Source organism: Jaculus jaculus, chromosome 1 (assembly GCF_020740685.1).
Source record: "Jaculus jaculus isolate mJacJac1 chromosome 1, mJacJac1.mat.Y.cur, whole genome shotgun sequence".
In the NCBI taxonomy this organism is placed as follows: Eukaryota; Metazoa; Chordata; class Mammalia; order Rodentia; family Dipodidae; genus Jaculus; species Jaculus jaculus.
In genome coordinates this window covers 60543191-60563079 of record NC_059102.1, presented here as the reverse complement: position 1 = coordinate 60563079, position 19889 = coordinate 60543191, and the positions used below count along the sequence as shown (strand labels likewise).

Here is a 19889-nt window from a genome sequence, read left to right as displayed (position 1 = left end):
TTCCTGTGGGGCAAACCACGTCTGGAAACTGTGGCCCTGCAGATCAGCACCCCCGCTGCTGGAACTGCTGCTGCAAAAGCTGCCTTTGCTGGGTCTGTCAGCAGCTGAAGCTGCTGCTGCTGGGTCTGCTGTTGTTGCCACTCCTGGGTCTGCTGCTGCTGGGTCTGCCGCTGCTGCCACTCTTGGGTCTGCTGCTGCTGGGTCTGCTGTTACCGGTGCCGGAGCCACTGATGTTGCTCCAGGACTCTGCTCCTGCTTGGGTCCCACTGTTGGCTCAAGTTGGCGTGGCCGGGTCCCGAACTGCTGCTCTGTTCGCAGGAGCTGGGCTCAGGTGGTGGTGGAGGTGAGGGAGCCACAGCTGTTCAAGATCATTCGCTGTTCCACGTGTTCTTCTACCTCCCAGTCTGCTCCTCCATTGCTCACTGCCCCTCTCCTTCATGTTTCCTGAGTTGCGGAGAGCGCCGGTGTGAGGGGAAGCTCCCGCACCTGGCTTTCCCTGTGGCTGGGGTCGAGCCTGGCGGCTTTCTGGTGCCCCGCCACCGCAGCGGTTGGCGGAACTGCCGGGGCTGCTTTTGCTGGCCTGTGCCGTCTCTGGATGCTCTGGATCTCTCCTACTTCTCCGCTGCTGCTTCAATTTCCTATACACCTCACATTTTAGTAAAAGTGTGTATTTTGCTGAGTTTTTTTGGTCTTTTTTTCCCCCAGGCTGCTTTGGTGTGGTACCTACACCGCCATCTTAACCGGAAGTTGTATAATTTTTTGTTTGTTTATTTGTTTAGTTTCTTGGGTTTTGAGTTACAGTCTGGCTCTAGCCTAGGCTGATATGGAATTGACTACGTACTCTCAGGCTGGTCTCAAACTCACAGCAATCCTCTGACTTCAGCCTACTGAGTGCTGGGATTAATAGCATTTTATAGTGGGTAAGTAGAAGCACAATCTGTAGAATTAGATTGGCATGGATTCAAATCCACCTTGAGTCATGATCTGCAAGTTTCTTAACTTGAGACTTTTTCCTTGTCTACAATCCTGAGACAATGCTGCAAACTTCATAGGTTTGCATTGAGAACTAAACAAGCCCTTCATGTCGAAGTCTTAGCCTGTGTACATTACGTAGTGCATAACTAACTGGTTCTCAACATTAGCTAGCATTCCTTTAGAATTATCTTAGCTATCTCTTTCTGTTATAAAGATAATGATTCATAAAAGTTATATTAATTTTATGATAAATGTATTCAAACACTTTGAAATTTATGCAGTTTATATTTATTTCAGTCTTTTTCAGAAGAAAAAAAAACTGGGCAATTGCTTGTCAAAATTAAAACAATATAATCCCTGGACACTACCAGCAAATATAAAAGGCTCATAGTTGTTAAAAATAAGATGTAATAAGTATAAACAGTGTACCATTTCCTGGAAAATGACAAAAATAAATAGCAAGTACAATTTTCATGTGCTTTCTTCGTTAAAATCCTCTCCCAAGCAGAGTTAGCACTTGGAGGATCTTCCAGATCACAGTATGTCTCTGTTTCCCAGGTGAGCAGACCTTATGGTCTAATTTGAGGCTGGCTATTAGCGTCAGAAGCCCAGATGCACAAGGCAGGGTGTATGGCCAAGGTAAGCTCTTGGTTTTTGTTGGTGGGAGTCAAAGAGTATTCACATATAAAGTTTGAACTTGAAATTATCCTTTTATTGCACCCACTGGCAAATAAATCTGTCATATGCTGCACTGTTAACAATGTGATGCTTAGCTCCCCCTCAGCTAACATGATTTATGCAGGCAGTAATTGGAGATTCACTGCTTTAGTCTCTCCTCCTCAAAGGTATTAATTCATGAGTTCTTTACCAACTTGGTCACACTGATGAATTTTATTATAGAATATATTTAAGATACTTAAGTTCTAGTATGTGGGTGCATACATATGATTTTGTAAAGGTATAGTAGACATCTAACCTGAAAATTGAGAATATATATAAGAATGAATAACATTACAAATATTAGGAGACTGAATATGAAGAGATTAGAAATGAACATCTCAAATGCTTATATTTTTAACAAGCCTCCATGGACTCATTAAAATTTTATATTCATACTAAGAAATCATCCTCTTTGTGAATGGAAGTAATAGGATTTCAAAGTTAAATGAGGATATATTTTAGCTCATGGCCTTTGAATACTTACTATGCATTTTGTATGTGACAGGGAATTTTATTTTTAGTGAAACATAAGCTGCTTAATTGCCGCTGCATTGTCCAAAGTAGTGCAGTTTTCTATATTAACATCTCCTACACAGTCCACAGAATGTGCAGCATCCTTCCAGCCATGCAGAAGAAGGCAGCAGGGGAAGTTCCTCTTTTCCTGAGTTCTTTGCAGCTCCTCCTCCTAGGCATAAGAAAATGGGGGAAATGGCGATGTTTTCCATTTTATGTGTTTTAGAATGGTCTCCCCGTTATTCCTCTTTCATGAATGTTAGCCATGGATTGTCCTCATTTAACATCCCAAACATCATATCATCCTGCAGGGTGTCACTTTGCTTTGCTTGATGAGATGGATAGTACATGTGACTTCAGCTGCGGTAATCATAAATTACAAGTACTTTGGGGGCTTTTATGACAAACAGGTCTGCCTTCTAAGTCCTTTACACATGTTAGCTAGTTAATTTCAAAATATGATGGCATAGGTAACATTATGAAGGGTTGGAGAGATGGCTTAGCACTTAAGGCATTTATCTGCAAAGCCTAATAACACAGGTTTGATTCCTCAGAACCCATGTAAAGCCAAATGCACAAAGTGATGCATGTTCTGGAGTTTGTTTGCAGTGGCTAGCAGCCTTGAGATACCCATTCATATTCATTCATATTATCTCTCTTTTCCCTTGAATTTTGGTCTTCAGTATGCACATGAGAAGCTAAGATGCCATGAGATTAAGGAGCTTTCTTAAAGCTTCCTGTAAGTGGAAAAGTTGGTTGTTAGTCCAGGCTGTTGGGTGCAGGGTCCCTGCTATTAAGCACTAAGCTGAACTGTCAGCAGAGCTGGTGAGAGATAATGTTCATATTAACAACACTAGACCCTACTTTTCCGTGGTTTCCAGTATATCAAGATAATGCTAGCTATATCTAATCTCCAACAACTCAAAGTGAATAGAATAGTGGAACTTATTTTTACAATGGTAAATCAAGGCTTTGAAAGACTATACAGTAAGCTTGGGCTTCCATGATGGATACAGGGCTGGCCTTGAATTTGAACTCAGTCTAATATCACAGCTATCAGTTGAAGGTATAGGAAACCTGCTTTCCTAATATAAGCCAAAGCTTCCCATTACTTACCACCACCTCTCTTATAAGCTAGGGTCCATACAAAGAAAAAAGGATATTATACATATTAGTTCAAGCTTTCTATGTGAGCGCGAGAGAGAGAAAGAAAAAGAGAGAGAGAGAGAGAGAGACTATCATCTTTCTGTGTACATGATCAGCTATTATTTAAAGTCTATGTTGCATAGATTTACTCATGAAATTTTCAAAAGAAGCTAAATAATTAGTGAATTCAAAGCTCCCTAAAAGACCTTTATCAGAATTAATTCAAAGCTTTTTAAGAGGATTAAGACATTACTATATTTAAAGTACACTATGTCCTCTATATTCTTATAATACTGAAAAGGCCTTTCTACTAAAACCCGTACACCATCATGTAAAGAAGCAGTATTGCTCCAAGATGTCCACTGTGTAGGAAGGAAAGGTTTTATGGCTTTCTTTGAGTTCATTAAAAGGGGGAGAAATGGGAAAACAATTGGGGAACTATTGTCTGAGAGATGACTTGGACATTATAGGGTGGTACATTTCACCTCAGCCTTAAGAAAAACTTTTTGTCAACTAGAACTGTCCAACTATGGAGTGGATGGCCTCCAAACCTCCTCCAATCCATGCCACCATAGGCATTCATGCAGAAGGTGGACAGCAAGCAAGGGAGCTAGGGAGCAAGCTCACTCTTGGAGGAAAAGTGGAATAGTTAATAATTCTCTTCTGAGATTTTTTTATTTTACATGAAAAATTCCACCTAGCCTAGTTAACAAAATAAATAACTTATTTTAATATATTTCAGAATTTATTATCTATAAAAGGTGCCAAATAGGTAAAATACTTTAAATGGAGAAAAATTTGATTTAATCTATTGGAAGACTGCATTTAGAAATAATTAAAACAGTGGTATAGATCAATGAAATCTATAATAAGATTTAATATCTTGAATGATATTACAGATGCATCAGAAAATTTATAAAAGTTTTATAGCTCTATTTGAGTTCAACCGAAAAGCACAGAAGCAGGAAAAGTGAGATTTTAAGAAAAATAATAAATGACATAAAGTTCACAACACATTTGATTTTTGAACAAAACCACTGAGCTTGCAGAACATAAGAAAACTGGGAGATGAGGCCAGTCATTAAAAAAAAAACAACAAAAAAAAAAAAAACAGGCAGGATGTCAAAATGAAGACTTCTAAACACTGAAGCATTTATTTTCCCTTGGGCTGGTTTCTCATATTTTCCTTCAATGTCATATCATCTGTACTATGTTGACCATATTCATATATTAGAGTCTGAAAATATATTTCAGTACATGTCCAGATACCAAAACATGTTGATGGTATAATAACAAATTGCAAAGGTACAATGGAGCCTTTTGTTTCTGAGCATTGCCTGCAGAAAACACATCTGTAGGAGGCCATTGAATATTCTGAGCTACCTACTCACTTTTCCATTTCCTTTCTTGGCCATGGTTTTAGTAGTCAACCTCTTTTATATTTAAGGGACATTAAGAAGACTAGGTATGGTACAATGCTCTTATTAGGTGTTCAAAAGAGAAGGTGCATGTTGTAAAGGAAGGCAGTGAGTGTCTCTATAGCTGTGGCTCACACAAAAGCTGATGTCCAATCATACTAGGATTCTTAGAGATTGTACCCTTTCCAGAGGAAGTAGAAAAGGAGGGCAAGCCTTAAAACCCCACTTTAGATACTGGAAAGGAGATAATTCTGGGGCACATATGGTAGAGGCCTCCTCCCAGGTACCAGCCTCTTTTATTTATTTATTTATTTACTTATTTATTTATTTATTTATTTGTGATGTACACATTGTATACAGTCATGTTGGTACCATCGTTAGTCTTCTCCCTGTTCTCCCCCCTCTACAGGGACCCTCCTCACTGGGGAATATGGGTCGTGCATTGTGGGGTTAGCCATCACTTATGGGTAAGAGGCAATGACTCTGTGCATAATGACCCAATGTGTGGCTCTAACATTCTTTCCGCAACCCCCCCCCCCTCCACAAATTTTCCTGAGCCACATTGTGTTGCATTTTTGGTCTGCTTCAGTGATGAGGCCTTGGGAGCTTCTGTGTCTCCGGATATCTGGTTTGGTAGAAGTTGAGTGTTCTTTGTGTCTATCTCCTTCACCCTTGTGTTGGTACCAGGTTAACCAAGAAAGCAGAACTCTTGCTCACTTCTCCACTTACTTTTAGTTTCAGCTGGGGTCCTTTTGAGGTGCGATGGGCTGGTTTTCTCAGGATCTGCATCTATCTCAAAAAGAGAAGCAAATTTTCCAATGGAGAATGAAGTTAGCACCAGAGAAATGGGATAACAATTGTTTTTTTTAGAGAGAATTTAATAGGTGTAGGCTCTCTTGTAGCCCACAATTGGCAAGAGCTTGATAATGGAGAGCAGGCTCATTTTTGGATATGATTATGACTCATTTCCAAGCTCCAGCTATGGGTTCCATTCCGATGAGCAGATCAGTTAGCCAAATCAAGAGCAGTTGGTTTCCCACCATGGCTGTGTGCCACTATTGCATTTTTGTGAGCAGCACATCAGGTTGTTTGCTGCTAAGTAGGTTAGACCACAAATTGCTTGGACAGATGTTGGTCTATTTCCCCCAGTCATTCATGTAGCACCTTCTGGCATTAGATGAGCTGTCTGGGGACTGACTCTCTTCCAAGTTCCAGCCAGGTCACTACATGTTCCATACCAATAGCATATGGTGTCCTCAGCAGTAGGGTCTTACCACTAACCTTTGGTAGGTCATCAAGTACTCTGACAGAAATCTATCTTCTTTTGGGAAACCTTGTAGGTCTCTCTCATCATCAGCTCATTGTGGATGTCAATTGCATACTGGTACTGGGTGTTATAGGTCAGCACCAAAGAAAAGAAGGAAGAAAAAGATAGGTAACATAAAAGAGCTAGCGAGAAGAGAGAGAGAGAGAGAGAGAGAGAGAGAGAGAGAGAGAGAGAGAGAGAGGAGAGAAAGAGGAGAAGAAGAAGATTAAGGTCAGTTTTCATTTCAGCCTCTCCAAGGCCTTGTGATTTGGGTGTTCCCTCTAAGGGCATGGTGAAGGTTCAACCATTTGGTCTGCCTTTTAGGATGTAGAATTTTATGGTACCATTGCCATTTGGGTCCAGTTTTGTGGCCATCAAAGGTTAGTCTTCATCATATCCTTTCCAGGGCCCCGTGGTTCAGGTGTTCACTCTAAGGACTGGATGAAGGTTTAACCATTTATTCTGTCTTTTAAGATATACAATTTTATGCTGCCATTGCCATTTGAATCCAATTTTGTGTCCTACACCCCCACCCTTACCCTCCCCTCCTGCCCTACCCTCACTATTGTCCAGTCCTCGAGATGCTTATTGGTATGTCAGCATCTCAGGTAGGGTAGATTCAGGTTAGGAGCCATAGATGAGTGAGACTATACGACAGTTATCTTTCTGTGATTGGGTGAGTTTGCTGAGAATGATCTGTTCCAGGTTCAACCATTTTTCTTTAAATTTCATTGTGTCATTTTTCCTTACTGCTGTATAGAATTCCATCATGTAGATATACCACATCTTGGTTATCTATTCATCCAATGATGGGCATCTGGGTTGATTCCATCTGTTAGCTATTATGAATTGAACAGCTATAAACATGGTTGAGCAAATCTCTCTGAATTGAGGCTTGGAACTCACCTCTTTGGCTGTAGAGTCAAAACAGCTCCAGGGAGGTTTTGAACTCTCTCCTATAACTGCCTCTGGAGAGGCTATGAATCATCTCACTTTTTCATTCCACATAGTCCCTGACTATTTTCTTTGACCAGTTATTCTTATTTTAAATATTTTTATTTTTATTTATTTATTTTGGGGAGAGAAAGGGAGGGAGGTGGGGAGGGAGGACTCCAGGGCCTCCAGTCACTGCAAACGAACTCCAGATGCACATGCCACCTTGTGCATCTGTCTTACATGGGTCCTGGGGAATCGATCCTGGGTTCTTTGGCTTTGGCTTTGCAGGCACACACCTTAACCACTAAGCCATCCCTCCAGCCCTGACCAGTAATTCTTAAAAATTCAATGGAGTAAGGAGGATCAAAGTCTGTGTGTTTTCGTAATGTTGCCATCAGTTTTTGTGAGATTCATCATATTTTGGAAAAGTAAGGAACAGAGGTAAGTAGCTGCAGTGTTCCAGCCTTTCAGACTTTTCACAACTGCAAAGAAACCACTTAAGGGCAGTTAATAGCTCAGAAGTACTGCATCCACGTAGCCTCACTAAAGGCAATACCTTGCAATGTGATGAATTACACTCTGCAATAAAGCCCAAGGAAAGTCCTCTTGCCCTTGCAGTCTCCTACTTTTTAACCCATTATTAAACTCCTGGGAATGCATAGGAAGCATTCCGGTTTAATTTGTCTTGCTTGATTTCATCACCTAATGCTGTGAACATACACCCCAGAATGAGACTGCTGCCTAGAAGAGGAGTCAGAGTGGAAGGGAGTGTTCTAAGAGCTTCACTGGTACTATCATGTGGTCCTTACAGGAACCCTCAGTGGGTGGCTTTAAGTTTGTTGCCATTTTATAGATAAAAGACTCCAAAACATAGAGAAGGTGAGGAAATTGCCCAAGGCTGGGGTCAGAATGAGAATTTGAACCCTGCAGCCTGATTTCAGAATTCATGCTGTTCACCTTCACATCAATGCTATACCACAGTGATAATCCAAAAGACATACTGAGCCTTTCTTCTTTCTTTTAGCTCAAGTCCTACATAAGGTTAAATGACCAGAAAACTGAGGCAATAGTTTCATTGCTATGGTCCCCAAATTATGAAAAAATAAAAAAAAGAAGAGAATAAAAGCCTGTCTTTATAACCCAATAGGACAGTTTTAATCCAGGCTCTAATTCTAATAGCTATGTTATACCTGGATTTCTGTGGACCTCACTTGCTTCGTATGTGAGTGAAATACAGATATGTTAGTAGCATCAACTTTGATAGGAGTATATGCCATTCATTTAAAGTGCCCAACATCATGGCTGATACATACATGTTAGCTGCTAATATTTTACTAGGCAGGCGCTTTCATCAGCTAAACCACGTATCTGCTAATATTTTTAAACAGCTCCTTTTAGAACTAGAATGGTGACAGGAAATAAACCAACAATGGGAATTGTATTAAAGTGCTATGGTTTTAAAAGAAGATGATCTAACATGTGAATTTTATGTTCAAGTCAGTGGTCTGTATTCTAATTAAAAGATAGCTTTTCTGCAATATTCCTCCTCCATCTCTAACTTGGGGGCACTTTAGTAAGGAGATAGCATTGGAAGGCAAGTGTGAGATACTTGTTACTTTCTAGGATCTGCATTTGTTATATGCTAGATATATGTTGTCCTCAATTCTGAATTACAACAGTGTGTTGCATGTGCTTTAACCCCTCCCAGTTCAAGAAGGAGGATTTTCTCATCTCTCCCGGTTAATTAAAAATGGAAAATCAGAACAGTCAGACACAGAGAGAGAAAGAGAGAGAGAGAGAGAGAGAGAGAGAGAGAGGGAGGGAGGGAGAGAGAGAGAGAAGGAGAGAGAGAGAGAGAAGGAGGGGGAGAGGGGGGAAGGGGGGAACATAACCCCCTAACAAGGCTTTAAGGACATCCAATTCTCCTGGGGAGACTCTTGGTTGGTGCTTCCCCTGAAGTCTACTGTTTGGAGAGATTGGGGTAGCCCAAGTGGGGGTGTGGCATGAACTCCGCCCACAGCCCTCCTGAGCTTCCTTTCTCTAAATGAAATGATTCAGTTACTACCTTCAAATTGAAAACTTCTCCTTTGGAGCTTTAAAAACTATACACTCCAATGCAGCCACTCTTAAAGCTTCCTTAGAAAATGGTGGGGGTATGAATCCCCACTTTAGGAAACAACACCCTACCTCCAGGGTAAAATTTTTGCACAGAAAGATATCACGTGGCTTTGGTGGTGGGGGTGGGGGGGGGCAATCCTCAATTTAGAAACTGCCTTTGCCAAAAGGTACGCCACAGATGCATTTGTTTGCACAGCTTTCTATGAAAGAGATGTTAGGCTAGAGAGAGGGCGGCGTGTGTGTGTGTGTGTGTGTGTGTGTGTGTGTGTGTGTGTGTGTGAGTTTGACTCTCTTGCAGGCTGCCTATCTATCATCTATATGATGCATGTATCAGGGTGAAGACTGTCAATCACAGAGAATAAAAAAAAACCCACACACTACAGGGATTGCTTTTACTATAGATCCATTTTGCGATAGCTCCCAATATATTTTGTCACGTAAATCAAAAGGGAAGCATATATTTTATCATTCAGAGACATCGCTTCTCCCTGTGTCCTAGCCCCTCCCCCTGTGCCAGTTTCCAGCCCCTCAAAGATGCTTTGTGCAAGAAAGTGCAAGTTCCCGTTCTGGCTTCATTTTTGTTTCTTTTTGCTCTCCTCCTGGCTCCCCCCCAAATCAAGCGAGCAAAGCAAATGGCCCGGGTTCCCCCCCAACGCCTGACCTGCGTTTGCTGGGAGGAGAGCTGGAGAGGGAGCGCGCATTCTGGAGCAGGCTGCTCTGACTCCGACCACTGGCGGGCTTGTGCAGGCTGTCCCTCTCCTTCGAAACCCAGCATCCCCTCCCCTAAGCAGTACGCAGGGTGCCTCCATTCAGCCACATTTGGTATGCATGAGCACGGCTGCGGGGAGAGGGGAGGTGGCTTTCTTAAGAAGGTTCAGGGGCTCAGGCAACGCCACTTGACGAGTCTCCCAAGTTCCAGGAAGCCTCTGCCCTAATGGAATTCTCAGGTGTGGAGATGGCCCTGGGATGCCAGGGCCGTGGGGGACCGTTTCTTTTCTAGGCACTGCTCAGGTTTGCAGTTTCTTCTTTTTTCGGTGGAATTTGGAAGGGGTCATGAATCAAACTGATGCTTCTCGACCCCTAAATTGGACCATCCGGAAGCTGTGCCATGCAGCCTTTCTCCCTTCTGTCAGACTCCTCAAGGTACTGTGACTTGCAGCTTTGAGTGGATCTTGATCTGCTTTTCAGGTCTAAATGCCCAACTTCACACTTGGGCTGGGACGCAGGTTGTGGGGAGTGTGGAATGCCTGCGGTCCTGGCTGCGTGGCCCACGGCTGGAGAGTTCTCAGCACCCCTCCCCCACCCTGCTCCCACTCTGCCTGGAGGACGGCAGGAGCCCTTCTCCAGGAGATTATGGTCGGGGAGATGGGGCTACCTGAGTGTGCCCCCACCTTTCTTCACAGCCCCCAAAAGAGAATTAATGAACTTCTTTGGGAGGGAGGGGATAATAGTGGGTGTGAAATCTCTTCTTCCCTGTGGTTAGCTCCGGGGCTCTCCTTCCCTCCCTGGGGAAGCCCTCGACCCACTTTCCCTTAAATGGAACCTGGGAGAACAAAGGATTCTCCTCATTATTTTAAAAGCTCTGTTGTTAGGTGGTCAGTCAGGTGAAGACAAAGAGAGATTGAACCTTAATGACAGTGACGGTTTGAAGGGTCTGGATTAAAAAAAAAAAAAAGATAATTTCTGTCTCTGGAGTAGAGTCAGTAGTAGTAAAGTATTGTTTGACATAAATTGAAGGCAAGCTCCCTCTAGCTCTGAGTCACACAAAAGATCCTTACTCCACCTGAGCTGGGAATTGTCATCCTGTGTCACCATGCTCCTGTTTCTAGAAGCAAATATATTAAAGATACTGAAACAGTGCACACAATTCCTTAATAAGCCAACATCATTTTCCACCTGGTAAGGAAGAAAATATAAATAAAATGAAAAGGTGTAGAAAAGTATTTTTTTTCCTCTAGAAAAAAGGAATGTGGTAATAACCATTTGAGGGAGGAATGCCTATCTCAGAATGTTCTACATGTAAAGTTAACAAGGCAAGACAAGTTCTTAATTCTCTTATTTTCATATTATGATCTTTTGATCTAATTATTGGAGGGTATTGAGGGACTTGCCTTGGAAGATTAATGGATTAGCCCAGAATACATCACTGTTGCAGAATTTTTTTTTCCCCAGAGCTGGTTAAGTTTGATGTAGAGAGAGAATTCTATATAGCTAAGTGGCTTCGGATGACATAATGTAACACAGTGTCTGAGTTGTTATAACCCTGTTAAATGCAAACTGGCCTTAACTTTCACAAAGCCTGCCCCCAAGTACACTTCAAACTCAATTATATGGTTGTCATGGCAATAACTTGCTTCCTAAGGAATATTTGGGAGGAGAAGCAGGTTTGGCAATGGGCACTGGGAGAGGAGGTACTTAAGTTATGGTGCCTTTGTTGTACTGGAACATATGTGATAGGGCATGAAAAAGAATGAAGCCAAAAAATTAATGGATTAATGTAAACTTCTCTTAATATTCACTAATGAGTCCAGACTTTGAGGGGGTATGTCTTGAAAAATCTAAGTATGGCTGAGAAAGTGGACTTTAGTAACTCCATGTGCAATGAGAAATGCCTTTTCAGTTAATGTTCATTCACTTTTTAAATGGAAAGTGCTATTATTCATTTACTAGTCACAGAAGCAGGAGTGATGTATCTAATTAAAAGAGATTACTTATATTTAGAAGAGCTATCATCTTTTAAAATTGAATATATACACATATGGTTGTGCAAATATGCAGATAGTTAGATAGATATAGATATACGGCAGGGAGACATTATCTGCACTTCAGCCTTGCTCTTCTTATCATACAATTCCATTCTTCCACTCATGAACATGGTAGTGATTGATAACAACTCATCTAGTCAAAGCACTTGTGCATATCCTTTCACTGTTTTGAATATCTGAAAGACAGAAGAGGATACATTTTACTAGAGATTGTTTTTTTTTTTTTTCTAAATGGCATCCATATGTTTGAAAAGTCATAGATATCCTGTGAGACTTCACATAGTGAACACATTTTAAACTCTTATAAGGAAAATAGAGTGATACCAAATTCTTGCAGCAAGACTAAGGAAGACCTCAAAGCCACTTTTGGATAGGAGAGACTGGACTATCCACATGAGCACAGTGCTGTATTTTCCCCTCTGGGTCATTGCTTTACTTTGTACCCATGCATCCTTACACTACTCCTGTTTTCCAAGCAAACTAGAAGTTCATGAGCAATAATTTGGATATATTCACAAGTGTTCTTCCTGGCTTAGGTTAAATATTAAATATTTAGAAATGTGTTTTTTTTTTTTTTCCTTTCAGTTCAGTGCTTACTTTCTGCTCCCTGTCATCCTCCTCCCTTAGACTGTCATTCTCCTTCCCCACACCACCATCTGATAGATGGGTTCTGTGGGCATCTGGAGTCTATTGTAACCCTTAGCTAACAAAGCCAGTTCTCCCATTCAACAGGTAATTTTTATTCAACTTCCATCATTCTGATGTGCTATGCCCTCTCTGGTGCCCTGGATTGTCAGGAAATGCAGCATTGGGGCACAGTGGCCTGATTGGATTCAGCTAAATGCAGATCACTCACCAGTTCTGACACTGGGCTCTGTCCAATATCCCTTTCCATTACTTTCCTTGAAATTCTGTTTCTTTGCTAACTTACTTTAGTAGCATATTAATAGTTAGAAATGGCTTCATAATTTAATTTCCTGTATTTTCCATGTCCTAATAGAAATAAGATACTAAAGAATCAGAGGGGAAAAGACAGCCTCTGAAACACAAACTAAACCAAACAAGTGTTGGAATATACTTATTCATCTTAAAGCATCTCATTTTTTTTGTCCATCCCAGGACAAAATTTGAATATGTCAACCAACCTTCATTCAGAATTTGGGACTACATTTGGAAATAAACTTGAAAATGAATTTCTGGACAGATACATGGTGATGATAGCCAAAAGACAGAGCCTGTTTCAAAATGAATGCATTTCCGATGGGCCTCTTTCCAGATGGTCCTCCACTCTGTCATTTGCTTCATTCTCATGTGGTTCAAGACTTTACCCAACCACTAGTCACAAAAAAGTCAAGCTTGGTGCAGTGACAGAATGTTCTTAGCATATTTCATATTCATTATCAGGTCTGTCTTTGCCATTGTTTTATTCGAGAGATTTTATTTTTGTAACATGTTGAATTTGAATATTATTTTTAGGGCAGAGAGTTTTCTTAGTAGTCAAATCTTGGCAGACTTTCTGAAGAGATGGCTTCTGGAAAATGGGTAGCATTGGGGGAAAGGGAAGCTATCTGACAAGTTTTGAATAGATATGTAAGTCAACTTGTTAAGGAAGACCAAATGATCAGCATGACCTGAAGACTTTTGACATTTTATACTGAGCAATGCTATGCCAGAAATGAATAAATTATATTTGTGAAACGTAAGGCCTAATCACTATGATCTAATTCCACCATCTTCCTAACCACCTAAGTGACCTTAGGCTGGTTACCTAGAGTCTCTGAAACATGGAGTTCTTTTTAGAAAGAAGGATTCAGGTCTAGGCTTAGAACCAACATTGATTTCCTATGGTAAAGCATGCATGTTTTATGGGAATGAAAGAGGAAAGTCTATTTGGGCTGAAGGGATTGAATAGTCTAGTGGAAAAGAAATGCTTAAACAAGTGATGGTATTTAAATAACAGAGGGCCTTGTCTGCTAAACTAGGGCATTTGACCATTATCCTGAAACTGGGAGGTGTAATTAAAGGAGTGAGGTGACTGGATTTTAAAGTTGTAACAGTACAATTGGAAGCTGAGTAATTTAGAGGCTTAAAGAATTGAGAAGAGCCTGGGATAAGGTAAAAACAATAAAAGAAAATTGAGTAGGGTCTTGTTATCTTAGTTATTTGTGGTCAAGTGAAGGATCTAGCATGTCTACTGAGAATGTGTCTTTACTGTCTGGTTGAATGGCAGTCCTAGTGCCTGATAACAAAGGTTCTGAGAAGAAAGGGAAAGCCGTTTTGTAGTCCTCGTGGGGAATTAGAAAGGTGTGCCACTTACTAATGAAACTGTGTCAAAGGTGTTTCTTCCTCTCACTTATCTTTTGACATGGGCCCACTGAAGACCTAATAGCAAAAATCTTGAAGCAAATTATATACAATCAATCTAGTGGAACTTTTAATGTTATTAGTTTAAATCACACACACACAAAAACCCAGTCTATCTTTAGATAACGCCATACACAATTTTACCAAGGACACCTCCGCCTTCCCCATGGTCCAGCTGATTTTGGATTCAAGCAGTTCTCACTTAAAAAATAAATAAATAAAAATCTTTACTTTCTGGCTTCTATACAAAAGGAGTTTTAAAAAGTAAACTGCATAGCCAAAGGACATTACTTGAACAGTGACTCACTTAGGAGAGCAGGGTAGTAATTCCCTAATCGCATACAAAGTTAGCCTGTGTTTATGCCATTGTTGAGGAAGCACAGCAGATCCTACTGGCCAAAATTGCTGTCATATCTTCTATAGTTGATGCTCGGCTTTCTAAGGATGCACTTCTCTAGTGTCCTCCAATTACTCCAGAAAAAAAATTATGTTCAGCCCTTTAAAAAATTTTTATTATTTCCTTTTGTGAGACAGAATCTAACTACCGAGTACCTCAATTTTGTCTTGAATTCATGGCAGTCCTCCCACCTTAGCCTTCCAAGTGCTGGAATAAGAGGCATTGGCCATCCAAACTAGGTTTTTACTTTGTCTTTTTAAATTTGTGACCTCTAAAAGTCTCCAACTATATAAAATTCGGAATCTTCTAAGAGAGGTAGAATAATTTTAAAAAATGGAATTTTTGTCAAGCAAGGACAGGGAACACTTCAATACATTGTTTGTGAGCAAAAGTTAGTTTCCGCAGCCAGACAGGAAACACATCCCAAGGCTGCCCATCACGTGCGTCATGCTGAGCAAGGTCGGGGGCTTGCTATGGACCCATGGAAGTATTCAAAACAAATTGCTTTCTAGGAAAAAACAAAGGTGTATTGTTAGGCAGAATTTTAAGAGATGGAAATAAAGAAAATTCTTTCTAGTTCTTAGCCTACTAGGCTCTGCTTCCCTTAAGAAAAAAAAAAAAATGAGAAAGGAAAGAAAATTTGACTAAACTAAAAGCCATGACAGAAGCAAGACTGTGTGGTGTGTTTCAAACCGTGGCCTCCACTCAGGTTGCTGAGCACAGCCATGTAATTTTTTTTTTTTCTTTTTTACTTTTTTTGTAAAATGTTCTTAATCATCCCAAGGGAAATTTCTGTGTCTGAAAGAAATCTTCCTGTCTCTCTGGAAAGTTCTGTCTCCTCTATTGTGGAAACAAGAATGAAAATGTGTGGTCCATGGGGATAAGGGAGGAAATATTTGGGATGTCTAAATCCAGGGCCACCTTAGAAGCCTTGGGTTACAGTGATGCCCATGGCAACTTCTGTGCCTGCCTTTTGTGATGACTTCCTGCCTCTCTCTTGTGGCTTCCAGTCCTCCCCTCTGTTGTTTATTACTGCAACCACAGATGGCACTCCTTCTTCAGATGTCTATATCTTTCCTTCCTTCCCATTTTCCATTACCTGACATGAAAAAGACTTTTAAGAGTAAATATTCAGAGCTAGGAAGATAGGTTGGCCTGTAAGCATGGCACACACCACAATAAAAACAAGTGTTCAATAACTTGTATTGAATGTACTAACAGTAAAAGATGTATGAAATCAAAAGCATATTTAATAATTTGGGGAGCTATTAAGAAAAGCAAAAGCATGCCAAAGTTGTTGATTCAGTAGGTGGGCAAGAGTCCAGATTTGCACTTTCATCATCTCTGGGTCCAGGAATCTGCATGTTACATGACATTCCCAGTGATCCCATTACCTGTAGTTCTTGCAAGGGCCTGGCATTGAGAAAAGCTAGAGTACATTCAGCAGAGCTAGAGGAAAACTGAATTCAATGGCCTGTCTTATGCTGGCATCTGGGTGAAACAGATTTTGTGTTAGTCAACAGTGAGAGCAAAGGGTTTGAAGTAAAAAGTTCACAGGTTTTCAGAATTTAATCATGAAAGATCATGTACAGAGAGAAATAAATTGAGTTCAGCTCCACTGTTTGGGGTTGTAGATAATATAAAATCATAATCTGAAGAGATGTTTGTTCTCATTCCTGTAATTTTTTTCTTAATTTTATGATCATTTCTTTGCGTCTTTGCACACATGGATTCAAGTCATGTGATATAAATTTAACATTTTATGTCCTCTTAGATTTATATGAGATACAACTGTGAACCAGAGATCCCCAAGGTAGTGTTCATAGTTCAGATTCTAGAGGATCCTGCTTATGCATCCATTATATTCCACAATGATTTGGGAATGGCATGCCCCTTAGATTGAAATAGTCTTTGATAATACAATGGGAGAAGTGGCCAGTACACTTGGAGGCCCAAACAAAGCCACAACTGATTGTTACCTTATAAGAGCCATCAGCCAGACTGCTACCAGTTCCACCCACAGCTATCAAAGAGAATCTCTACAGGAGAAGGCGAAGAAGACAGTACCTAGGGCTTCTTTTGTGGAAAGCATATTCATATTTAAAATTAAATTCATATATGGACATTTTAAAGTGGTGCTTAGTAATGAACATTCCATATGGGAGAATGGACCTGAACAAAATAGACATGGTTCCTAAGCACATAGCTTCACTTCAGGGGTGGGAGGGAAGAGGCAGAACAAAATCTCTCAGGGAGGACATTCACATTTATGTTTGTCATGTATAAAGTGTGAGTTTAAAAGATTTTGGGAACTGAGCTCCAAAAATTAGCATCATTTTCAGAACCATAGCCAGCAAATATAGTTTTAGGGCAGTATTGATCAATTGTGTTTCCTCTCCTGAAAATAAAAGATTGTTAAATGAAATATGTATGTCGATATAGCATGTATAACAGCTAAGAAGATGATAGATGATTGATAGATAGATGATAGATAGACAGGTAGGCAGATAGATGATAGAGCTACTGACAGAAAGGTGAGTAGAATTAAGGAAGGAAGATTAAGAGTGAGAGCAAGATGGAAGATAGAGGGAGAGAGAGAGAAAGGGGGGAGGGAGGGAAGAATATTTATCCAGCGCAATGAACACTTGAAGAACTGTTTCTCAAAGTGTGATTCTGGGATATCTGATGTGGATCTTCTCTACAGACCTGTGTAGATCCTGAGAATCTTCATTTTGCCAGTAATTTTATGCATAATAAAATCTGAGATTCTTCTAAAGTGCGACATTTCAGCAAAGAGATGCTGGCTCATTAAAATTATGCTTCTGGCCTGACCACACTTTATTATCTGATCTTATTATTAAAAGATGAAGACTTGGCATCTCTCAATGAATTGTATAGGCTCATTCATCCACATCTTGTAATTTCCCATGCTTGCAGATAAAGATTGTTATACTTGTTTCTGAAGGGATTGTGGCAGTAAGGTTTAACCCATAATAACATCCTGGGTTAGAAGAAAAGACACTATATCAGCTTTATTCTTGTTTACTTAGAACACGGCACACTTTCATGGGTGGCAACAGAATCTTTGAAACAGAGGTAGAACACTGACTAACTTCTTCCCAAGTCATGTGGTCTTCGATGAAGTTAGCAAGCTCCCCCCACCCAAGTCTGTTTCATTTTCTCCGAACTTCTTTCCACTTGATGAAATCACCTATCATGCTGTCACTTAGATTAGAAAATCCAGGTTTATGTCTCTTGCCTGATTTTGTTTTCATTCCTTATATAATCAACCAATTAGCCCTGCCAGTTTTTTCATAGCTGTGTCTCTAATCCACCCCCTTCTGTTTATTCAGAATTTCCAAAATTTTCCTCCCTTTTTCTTGGGCCTAAAATGTTACAACTGCATCCAGTCTTGTCTCCCTCAAATTATTCCTTCCCACGGCCCCTGGAATGGTCCATTTAAAGTGCAAGTAAGCTTATCTGTGTCTGGGTTTGATATTCTTTGGTGGTTTTCCATCTCCTGAAGAATAAAACTTGAATTCTTTGGCTGATATGTAAGTCCTCAGTGATCTAGCCTCTCTTACTTTTCGGACTTCAAATCTCCCAGTCCCTGGCTGAAATTGTGGGGTGATTTACAGCTGGTCTTGTTGCATAAATGGCATCCATGCATGGAGAATTTGAGCCACACTCTCTCTGTGCTAACTCCTGCCAATTTTTTAATGCTCAATTCAGGTGAGTAGGATGAATTCAGGAAAAGCTATCCTGAGCCACCCAAGTAAGACCTGTTCTCTTCTGCATTCCATAAAGGCCACTGGCTATTTCCTTTCTCAAGCCCCCAGTGTGAAGAGCTTCTCAAAGCCAGGAATCACACTTCATTTGCTTTTGTGCAGGCCATATTAGGTGCTAGGTGAATTGTGCTTAAGTAGTTAAATGTTGAAGGAAATGAATTCTATGTTCTTGTTTCAGTGTTATGAAGTTGCCATTTAGAAGACTGAAATGGTATTACAGTGTCTTGATACTTTTGTGTGATTAAGGATTATTCTCAACTTAAGGTTAGTTAATTCATGTGCTTTCCAAATTGAGGGATTAAAGAATTAAATCAGCAATGGGCAGAGTACTTAGTAAAGTGGCACATAATGAATAGCATACATAAGGAAGACACTGAGTCATCAGAACCTGCTTGCTTCATAATATTTACCAAAAGGGAAAGTGAGAAATTGAGGTTACCTCATATACTGGTTATGTTAGAGAAAGTGCATTCCTTAATTTATTGATCTAATAGAATTTATTTCATTTAATTATATTGTTAGATAGATTATATTTTAAAATACACAGCATGTTAGAAGAAAAAACTATGCTGTTAAGCCTATTGAGACCTCTGCTACTTTACCCTTTATTTCCTTAGAAAATGCCTAGAGATAATTATAAATACTATCTTACTGAAATATTTTGGTTTTAAAGTTGAAAGTGACTTATAAATTGTATTTTCTGCAAAAACAAGTTTGTTTTATTATATTAGTTATTATAGATCAATATCAAATAGAAATTTTAGAGGCTGGAGAGATGGCTCAACAGTTAATTTGCTTGCAATGCCTGACATCCTGCATCTGATTCTCCAGTACCCATGTAAAGTCAGATGAATGAAAAAAAAAATAGATGAGAATACTTTTCTTGTGAAAGAGGTCAGAATTTTTATGAAACTATCCTACTGCTGTTGGATTAGATTATGCATGTGACTAGAAGAAGGATCAACATGCATGTGTGGCATGACCTCTGTATTCATTCATTCATTCATCTCTTTGCTTGATGGAAATGCTACAAAGAATGAGCTGTTGATATGTTCTCTGTAGTGATAATCTACAAATAAATCATGGCTTGACCATTCAAGCTCTGCCAGTTTAAATTTGAGTTGCTGAATGCTTTGGACATCTTTTGTATTTTTTTTTTTTCAACCTCAGCATTGCTGATGTTTTGTCCTTTTGGATCCGTGCAGTGTAAGGTGTGTCTTGGGTTCCCATCCTCTAGTGATATGGACCAGTGCCTCCATGGCAGCCAGCAACAGTATCTCAAGACATTGCTCAATATCTTTAAGGATTAAAATATCACCTCAAAGTGACAATAATGGCTCTTAAAGTTCCTCCCTAAAAACCAATTTTTAAGGGGTGGGTACTTACTTGATTTGTCTGGACTCGAGATAATTCCATGGTATGTGAATGGAATGTTTTAACATT

General features: G+C 40.0%; 1 protein-coding gene across 12 annotated transcripts in view; it reads left to right on the top strand.

Annotated features, from left to right (window-relative positions):
* Trpm3 (transient receptor potential cation channel subfamily M member 3) overlaps positions 1-19889 on the top strand; it is a 980795-nt gene that overhangs the window by 422909 nt on the left and 537997 nt on the right. For 10 of the 12 annotated variants that reach the window (XM_004653125.2, XM_004653138.2, XM_004653120.3 and 7 more), the window contains exon 1: positions 9961-10275. The exons of 1 other annotated variant lie outside the window; for it this stretch is intronic. In XM_004653125.2, the coding sequence (XP_004653182.2) occupies positions 10099-10275 (177 nt within the window). In that variant the 5' untranslated portion in view covers positions 9961-10098. One more of the 12 variants, XM_045151752.1, reaches the window with a different exon arrangement.